This window comes from Corvus brachyrhynchos, unplaced genomic scaffold, assembly GCF_000691975.1.
Source record: "Corvus brachyrhynchos isolate BGI_N302 unplaced genomic scaffold, ASM69197v1 scaffold103, whole genome shotgun sequence".
In the NCBI taxonomy this organism is placed as follows: Eukaryota; Metazoa; Chordata; class Aves; order Passeriformes; family Corvidae; genus Corvus; species Corvus brachyrhynchos.
The window spans coordinates 1989743-1999169 of record NW_008237436.1 but is presented as its reverse complement, the minus strand read 5'-3'; the positions used below and the strand labels follow the sequence as shown (position 1 = coordinate 1999169).

General features: G+C 38.0%; 1 protein-coding gene across 2 annotated transcripts in view; it reads right to left on the bottom strand.

Annotated features, from left to right (window-relative positions):
- Positions 1 to 9427, bottom strand: part of ALG5 (ALG5, dolichyl-phosphate beta-glucosyltransferase) — a 20908-nt gene that overhangs the window by 10672 nt on the left and 809 nt on the right. The window contains exons 1-7 of one of the 2 annotated variants that reach the window (XM_008631423.2): positions 9131 to 9288; positions 8393 to 8534; positions 7499 to 7545; positions 6766 to 6834; positions 5413 to 5505; positions 3849 to 3962; positions 2471 to 2530 (exon numbers count right to left, since the gene is read on the bottom strand). In XM_008631423.2, coding sequence (XP_008629645.1) covers positions 2471 to 2530; positions 3849 to 3962; positions 5413 to 5505; positions 6766 to 6834; positions 7499 to 7545; positions 8393 to 8501 — 492 coding nt within the window. In that variant the 5' untranslated portion in view covers positions 8502 to 8534; positions 9131 to 9288. Of the gene's footprint in view, positions 1 to 2470; positions 2531 to 3848; positions 3963 to 5412; positions 5506 to 6765; positions 6835 to 7498; positions 7546 to 8392; positions 8535 to 9130; positions 9289 to 9427 lie in introns of those variants that run through there. The other variant, XM_017731313.1, reaches the window with a different exon arrangement.

Sequence of the window (9427 nt, the reverse complement as noted above, 5' to 3'; positions counted from 1 at the left end):
GCCAGGCACGTGTATGGTCTAGGATAGGAGGAATCCAAGTCCCTTTTTCTGCTCTCCCCAGTTCAGAGCAGTTTTTCACTCTGGATTATGCTTTACTAACTAGAGCAGGAACCTGCACCTGGATTTTAAATAACTAGTGGTACAGCCATAGTATCTACTGCATGATTCTTTGGAAGTATATGATGAACCAAGTGAAAACTAGGTCTAAAGTAAAGGCTGCTGTGCAAGATCTCATTTTATATTTCCAGCAATGGTACAGTCATGTCTTTTGTTCTTTTGCTTTCACAGATGTATTTTATATTTTTGATGAACGTTCCCAAACTACTCTTTGGTTACACTTGTGTTCTTGGCATGATAATCATACAGGTAAGTTTTTCCACAGACTCCAGAGGCTGGAGCCTGGATTTGCAGAGGTACCCCTTAGTCTTTTATTCAAGACAGTTCCTAAACAACTAGAACTCTGAGCCACAAATTGCTTCTGAACTCACTGCCATTCTCAAGCTCTGTTTAAGTGATTGTATCTATGACTGCAAGCCACATATCATGTAAAATCTTTAGGAGCCAACAATTCAACTGTTAAGTATCTCTGGGTAATAAGAGATGCCTTTAAAGCCAACAACTTAGAATCTCACTTGAAAAATGAGAAAATGCTTGGCTTATTACGTAATAGCCTTTGATTAAGGAAAACCAAATTAATCGCTTCTGCCTTCTGAAAAATGATCCTGCCCCAGGTTTATGGTGGATCTGGTGTAGCTTCTTTGGGTCTTTTGGCTCTGTGACCAAGAACATAAGGCTCACACTAGTACCAAAAGGGAAGTGCTAGGAGGCTGCATACTGTCAGACAGTCAAACTGTGCACTTACTACACAAAGAGGAGTTCCTGGGTTATGTTTATCACTCCTAAGACTATTTATGCAAGTCATAGTATAGATTCATTAAAGGACATTAACAATTCTGGAAGCAGACCAGAATTCTTGATGTATTGAGACTGAACACAAGGGTGAAATTCTGATGTTAATAAATTCAATACAGCTGCTTATCACAGCTTCATTCTACTGTTTTAGATGCCAGTAAGTCCAGAGAGAAATCCTAACATCTAAAAGATTGCTCTGCAATTTTTTTATACCTACTGCACTATACAACAGTCTTTTTCCACTATAGTAAATGTAGTCTTTCTATTCCAGTCTAGGGACAGCTGGGTGATGAAACGAAATGGGCTACACAGTTCAAGCAAATCGGTACTACCTAACCAGTTTGTGATTCCTCTATTAAAAAATCAGAAATATGGGGAAAAACAGGAAGCAAAGGATGGACACGTCCTAAAAATTGTACTTTTGTATTAAAAGATGAATGTCCTGTTCCAATTCCTCTCCTTAATGCAGCAAGAGCTTCAAAGATGAAAAGAAGTATGAATGCACCGAAAAAAGTGTCCACATTCAGTACTTGACAATGCAATGAAATACTTTTTCTAGGCTCCCCTGTAGTAGTTCCTAGTTTCTGATACTGATGAAGGGGTGTTTTTTTTGTTTGTTTGTTTCTTTTTTTTTGTTTGGATGCTAATATACATGCAGCAGTATTTGCAAGATCTCTTTCGAGTGAACCACTCCAATACTATCCGATAAACCAGGAGAAAAAACTACAGAGCTACCAGAGGCTGGACATTACCAGTGTAACTTCTTTTGAGCTTCTGTAACTATTTTAGTAGTTGTGTATGTATTTTTGAATAATTTCAAGTACTAAACATCAGTATAAACAAAGCTTACTCTTGCAAACATTCACCATGATGAGCACATCCAATGACACTGAAAAAAACGAGCCCAGCAATGTGTCTGCTGCAATACAAGTTCCATGCCTGTGCTTTGTCAATTACTGCCTGCCAAGACATCAGAAAATCAGATGCAAGATAAGGCCATGTGCCTGTGCATCACTGTTTATTACACAAGAGTCACACACAGAACAGTACTGTCTGCGTGTTCAAAACTCAAAAATTTTACTAGGAGTAATACAGAAAACTGAAACCACTTTCCCATGAAAAGAGGTACTCTTCAAACAGCTGGCTGATAATTGTCCCTGACTCATTTTACACAGGTTTCAAGATCTGCAGGCCAAGTTCTTGCACTGGAAGGAAATCAGTAATAATGAACTCATCAGCTGCCTTCCATTCCAGCCCTAGTACTGGTTACTAGCTAGTAATTCTTTCAGGGTTTAGAAGCTCTGCTTGTGAGATGTTCTTAACAATAAAAAATACATCCATAAATTGGAACACTAACTGAAATGAGTTCAAAGTGCCTGAAATCTAGAACACATCCTTTGTATATGATGGAGCACATCCTGCACTTATGATAAGCTTTTTCTTACTTTTAGCTTCCATTCTTTTACAAATATTGATTATCTGATTGCAAAATCTGTAGAGCAGAAACAAATAATGGAAATATTTGGGTATTAGTACACAGCAGGAAACGGAAACAAACCTTTGCTATTGAGTCCTTCTCCAGATGAGCTCTAGAACCACAGGAAATCGCCATCTCCTTCTGTACAGGAATTCAAAGAGTTATTACTTAAACAAATTTTTTTTGAATCAGTGGAACCTTGTGTTGACAACTGTAAAATAAAAAACTTCAAAGCAGTATACTTTTCTGCTTCCTGTAGCTGCATTTCTTGTACTGCTAGGTTTTGAGTGTAAATCAGTCTTCTACAATAAAGAGACAATATGAAGTTTATTACAATTTGCACATGGTGCATACAAATTGCCTCAATTTATTCAGGTCTGGTTTAGCTTACATTGTTTACTGGACACATATGACAAATGTGTTTAACAGCACAGATAAGCACATAGAATTCCTAAGAACTAAATTCTGTTAAAATGTACATTTTCCTTAAATATTGCACAATGGAAGGGATAACAGAATAAGGTACTTGTTGCACCGATGTATCTTCAAACAAATAAAATGCCATGGTATCAGCCAAAAATATAATCTCAAATTAAATCAACATGATCAGAACAAAAAGTTTAACATTATTCTTGCACTACTATTTCTCACATGAAATCTCTCAAATCTACTCTATTTGAGAGTGTGAGGCCAATGCTGGAGAACCAGCAGCTGCTGCCACCCTGGTAGGGAAAAGCATCAGGGCCACACGCTGCGCATCGGGTCCCGCACTTGTGCTCCTGCACTTGCAGACTGTGACCCCTTCCACAGCTACATCCCCTGCAGCTCTGGCTGGAAGGCTGCACATCCCTTCTGGCACTCTGGGAAACCTGCTACAAGTACCTCACTCATCTGCCTTTAAGCAGAAAATAAACCTCGGTTCTTTCAAGTCAAGCTCACAAAAGAGAATGACTATGCAGGGAGGTGTTCTTGTTCCACAGGTTTCTGAATTTTTGTTTACAATAAAAGTTCTTCCAAATACTGTCATTAAACTAAGGACCCTGAGAAAAGAAAACCTGTATAAAAGAGGGTGGAATTAAGATGCACCCTTAAAGGTATATAGGATGACATCAGATAAAATGAAAAAACAAAACAGTTAACAAAGAAAACTAAGTAGGCACCACATGGTATTTATACAGAACAGAACAACTTCAAACAATTTGAAGGAAGCATAAACAGCAAATAGAACATTCTGTACTGCCTTGAAGTAGACACAATGGATGCAAAGGAGGTCAGAACTCCATTGGAAGCTCCTTCTGACAGCCCATTCTTGAGGTTTCTAACCTTACACTTAAGTTTTCAGACTTACAACTACATCTTCACCTGGATCTCAAAAAAGTTGAAGAGAATTACAAAAGCCAATCTTGTGTATTACAGTATGCATGTGTATTAAAGTAAAAGCATGAGAATTTATACTCACAGGCCATGGCCGGAGATTGTTTAGACCTTCTTCTACTTTTTCAATATCTGCAAATTTTGTAGCTCCATCTGCATCAGCCATAAGAATCTTTTTCCCCCGAGAACTAAAGACACCCTGCAATAAAAATAGTCAGTAAAAAAATCAACACATTTGAAATCAATTACTTGTTGAAAGCTAGGTGCAAGACACTGCAAAAACCTAATGTAGTAACAAGACAGTGATATCTCACAGATTCTACACAACAGGTATATTAATATTCTGCTACTAACAATAAATTACTTATTTATAGTCTAATAACATCTAGGGACTTCACACTGAGGTGTCCACAGTGACAGACAATGCATGAACACGAAAGGCTAACAATCTCTCTCAGGAAAAGCTTGCAAACTAGAAGCTTTACAAACCTAAATCTAAAAGTCAGTAAGCTGCTACTAAAAATCTAAATCTAAAAGTCAGCTCTAGAGGGGAGCACTAAGAAGCAGTGATTAGCAGCTGCCACTGCACTGGATGGCTTTTCTTTGTCATGTGAGCAAAGGAAAGCAGGATGTAGTGCGAGTTTTTCCTAACACTGTTTCAAGAAAATTCAAGAGCTATTTCTCAAAACTAATTTAAGATTAAGTCTCAAGTTACAGTATCACTGAAAAACAATTAGCAGTGGGTTTGACAAAAGTACTGTCACAACCAAGCATGTGAGCATTTGGAAAAGCCTGTCAAGGAAGTAGTTGTACACACATTCACTCTATACTATGCATTACAAAAGTGTATCACACAGAAAATTGCTCTCCTTCTCTTGGAATAACCTCAAAACAGTTCCATATGTTCTCTCCATTTCCTATAGTTACTCATTTTTCTTAAAAAATAAATTGACATATTAAAGATAGAGCTGAAAATACAGATAAAGACACATCACTGACAAGCCACAGATGATACCACCCTTTTTCAGAAAAGCAAAGTGTCATTCATCACAGGAATAAAATGTTCCTTCTAAATGTGTAACGGCTATTTTATTTTTAGAACAAGTTCACTTTATAATAATGTCTATGTGAAAGCATAAATTGTGCTGTTTTGACTATTGAGTGTGGGTGATAGCAGTGGGCTGCAGTAAACATAAACTTTGCTGGATGAGTGCTTGTTTATCAGCAATCTTAAAAACCACAGCTATGACCTGGAGAGCAAAGTTTGCAACTTCGGCTCTATTTTGTCTACAAAACCTGAAATTTAATCTGTAACAGTTTTGGTTGGTTTATTTTGGTTGGCTTTTATAAATGCAAGCCTATTTCTAAGTAGAACATGAATATGAAATTCAAGCATTTTTTTCCACTTTGAATTCTCATATTAAAAAAATGTCTTTGCTACTGATCTTTCTGGAAAGACAACACTGCTACCAAGACCTAAAATAAACTTATTTTGAAAAAAGTTTTTGCTTTAATTTATAGAATCTGTACTCAGTTTTCTCATAATCATTTTGTTAATGCGTTAAATTCAAAATGTCAGAACAGCTCTATCTTCTGTATATTTGGGCACAGGTAGTTCAAACAGAGAAGGAGATGAAAGTATTAATTACCGTCCTGACTGCTCCCCCTTTCCCTCGATTTTTTTCCAAAGATATCACTCGCACTTTGTCACTTCCATATTTCTTGCAGTACTCCTTTGCAACCTGACAGATACACAAAAAGCCAGCATAAAACAAAACCAGGAACCAAGGGAGAAGTTTACATTTGCTCACCCTCCAAAAGAAAATAAATTAATAGCACAGAGCTATAACCACTTCAGTCGGCACAATACATTGCCAGTGTTCGCTGCAGTCTGTTTGGGAAAATAAAAAACAGTTCACAGTCAAAACAAGAAGACTGAAGAAACTAAGTAATGTTCAATAAGAACAGGATATTTCCCTAAGCAATTTCAATCCCCATCCTCCTACCTCCAAAAAACTCAATCCTAATTTAATTTCTATCATACTATTACAGACCTTTTCTATTAACACCCATAGTTAATAAAAGAAATAGAATTTTCTGTGACAGCTACCTATTTCTCACTTGTCTTGCTGCTATTTGTGGGTTTGAAGAAAAATTCACATTGATCTAAAATCCCATTCACACTGTAAGGATCTGCACATTTTAGTACATGTTGTGGGAAAAGAAAGCTTGAGTTTTCTCCTAATTTTTTCTAACGGTTGTCTTGAGTCCTTTCAAGTCCAGAGGCCAGCAGCCATTGTATGCTCAGTTGAAAGAGATGGCAGAAAGAATGCACAGAAGTCACATATATATATGAGCAATCCTTAATGGACAAACTTAAGGACAGAAAATCAAAAAGCAATATGCATTTTAGTAGCTACCTCAAACACCTTCCAAGCAGTAGGAAAAAACCACCGCAAGTTGGCTGGCCTTCCTTGCCAGTGACATGCACCAAAGTTGAAGCAGAAGAATACAGAACTATTTTGAAAATACTACTACTGGCACGTCGATTTTTAAATGAACAATCCCATGAAGGGTGTGGGAAAGAACTGTGTCAGCTGTTTTGCCAATCACAGTACAAATGGGATATTTAAAAAGATTTTTTAGCTTCCTCGAATTCATATTCACATCATCGCTATGCACATGTGGAGTATTTAATGCAAAATTTCTTGAAGTTAGGATTAGAATTCTTAGAATCTCAGCTGCAGGAAAATGGCTATCACAGTTGCCAATCAAGAAAACTAGAACTTGCAAAAGAATTATATGTGTATTCATGTGCATATGTGACATCCACGACGCATATAGGAAAATGACAGAAAGTAATCAGAAATGTGAACTTCAATTGTCAACTGCTTCAAGCACCAAAATATAAATCTGAAACATTGTTATATCCCACAAATATACAAAAATCCAAACAAAAATCCATGCCTCTGATTGCTTGGGAAGACACTTCTTTTTCTTACCTTTGCAGTTTGATCTTTACTACCATCATTAACCACTATCACTTCATAAGTGAATGAAGGATCTCGTTTCTTGAAAATAAAAGCAGAAAAAATGCATTTCATCCAATTTCTTAAGTAGGCAGTAGGACTTTCAAACATCATTACTTTTTTCTCCCTAGCAGTCGTTCATGGCTGCCAACAGACACTAATATAATGCAGAAAATTTGTTAAGATGGGATAATTAAAGAATTTTGTCGCATTTGATGCATGTACAATTACATTGGTTTGTCATGCTACCATCTAGAACTGAGAAATCAATTTATTGTAGAAGATGAAAGCTCAGAAGAACATCACTGTTAAGAAAAACAAACCAAAACAAAATCCACAAACTTTCACAACGAGCTTCTTATGCAGAGAACAAACCCTAATGCAGAACAGATGCTTAAGAAACTCGTTGGAACAAACCAGGATTTAGTTTAGAAAGTTAAATGCATGGTTAATCCTTAGCTCTGTCTTGGACAGATTTCATGCATACGAAGATTTTTTCATCCTATAATAGTATATTAAATTTTTACTTAATTTAAAAATCCTTTCTGGCACTTGATCTAAAAATAACTGATAAGAAACAGAAGCATTACTTATAAGCGGCCAGGTATTACTGTTCTAATGTACACTAACATAACAAAGTGACTTGATCACTGACTTGTTATACACAATACACAGAAAAAAAAAAGAATTTTGAATGCAAGAATACCTGTCTTTTTTCTAGATAATCCAAAGCTTCGTCCATCATAAGAGGTACTAGAAGAAAAGGTGGAGGAGGTTAGGTTAGTAGATTATAACAGGAAGAGCACCACAAGCACCTGCACAAGCAAGCTGAAAACAACCACAAAGCGAAGCTGAGCAAATCAACTCTTTCATACAACACTACCTTCAGTAAAAAAGCTTAGCAGCTGCAACTCTAAGTGCTGTCCTTTATGACTGCAGAAAAAACACTGATGAAAATCACACATGTGATAAAAAGACAGGATAAAAACATTTTTTCTGAGGAACCAACTTTTCATTTTGAAGTATGTAATTCTCTATACAACAATAAAGGAAAAAAAAATCGGTCTTCATGACTGACCCTGCAAACCAGCACTGACTTTATTTAAGGAACCTGTTGGCATGTGTACTGCCACATCAGCTTTAGAGCTTGATTATTTCTATCACATCTAAAAGCCTTCACTCAGTATCAGGTACTCCTATCTATGGCCAAGTCAAAGACAAACCTGTGAGACCATCCATTTTTCTGCTTGTCTGAAGCTGCTGCTGTTGTTTAAAGAGTGGGAAGCTCTCAAATCAATTTTAAAAGTATTTTTCTACTTCTTGACTTGCAGCATTTACAGGGGAAATGAACAGCCATTCTTCTGGGGATCATTAAAATAAAGAGGATTCTTACAAGTGCTATTTTTAGCAGTAGAAATCAAGTTACACAATTCCTTAATTTTGAAATTCAATGGACTTGGACTGTTTTCTGGAAACTGTGTCCAAAATCTGATACATAATCTGGCCTGCCAGAATCTACTGCTAACACAACTGACCTCTGCATTATTACAGTAACAACAGATAGATTTTCTTCTTTTCCTCAAAACAAGAAAAATCTTACACCGGTCTTCCTCATTGTATGAAGGCACAACGACAGAGAGTTCTCTTGTAGCAGGATCACGTATATTTGGTGCAGAACCTTTCCTGCATTCAGTGTCTTCGTGTGGCATTGTTTTGGCAGTTACATGAGCAATTGCACAAGTCTGTGATGAAAAAGAAACGAGAAAAACTGTGGAGCATTTTATTAGAAGTTTACCTAGCTGTTAAATGTGCTACCTCATTACTGAAATATACATGATTACCCTGGTAACCAAGTATATTTCAGTAACAGGTGGGTCAATGGTGGAATTTCATCCACTGACTAAATCACACAGGTCCAAAAACCTCTCATGAATGGCATGGTTACTCCCACTCTGATCACTGTCAGCATCATTGGCTTCTTGCTGTTTTTGACTGCAAAGCATCCAGATGCCTCCAAAGTTGTCGTCCAAGCCCCTTCCCCAAGTAACCCTGAGCACACACGCAGGTGCCACCTCTGATCCCCCACCAAGCCACTGAAATCAATGGCATTGCTCATGACCAGCCAGCCATACGTGCATGCAAAACCGAGGCTCTGATTGCTTTATGCATGGCTAAAATAAAGTGGTAGAACTTGGGTTCTGGAGCACTTTTACTTGGTGGCACCTTACACAGAATCACTGAATCAATTAGGTTGGAAAAAACCTTTGATATCACCGAGACCAATCCATGCCCCAAAACCACCACGTTAACTAGACCACGGCACTGAGTGCACACGTACGTCCAGTCTCTCCTCAAACACCTCCTGGGACGGTGGCTCCACCACCTCCCTGGGCAGGATGCATACGTGGCACTGTGGACAGGCAGCAGAATTTCGCTTTCCCGGGGGTCGAACTTCTCAGTCTCGCACGGCATTTTAGATACACAGAAACACAGCCGCTTCCCAAATGGTTAACGCGAAGGCGTTACCAGGACATTTCCCAAGACGTGCTGCAAGGCTGAAATGCTCCGTCTCGGTCCCCTCTGCCGGGCGCGGCTGCCCACGCCTTGCCCCAACGCGTCTCCCGCACAACCCCCG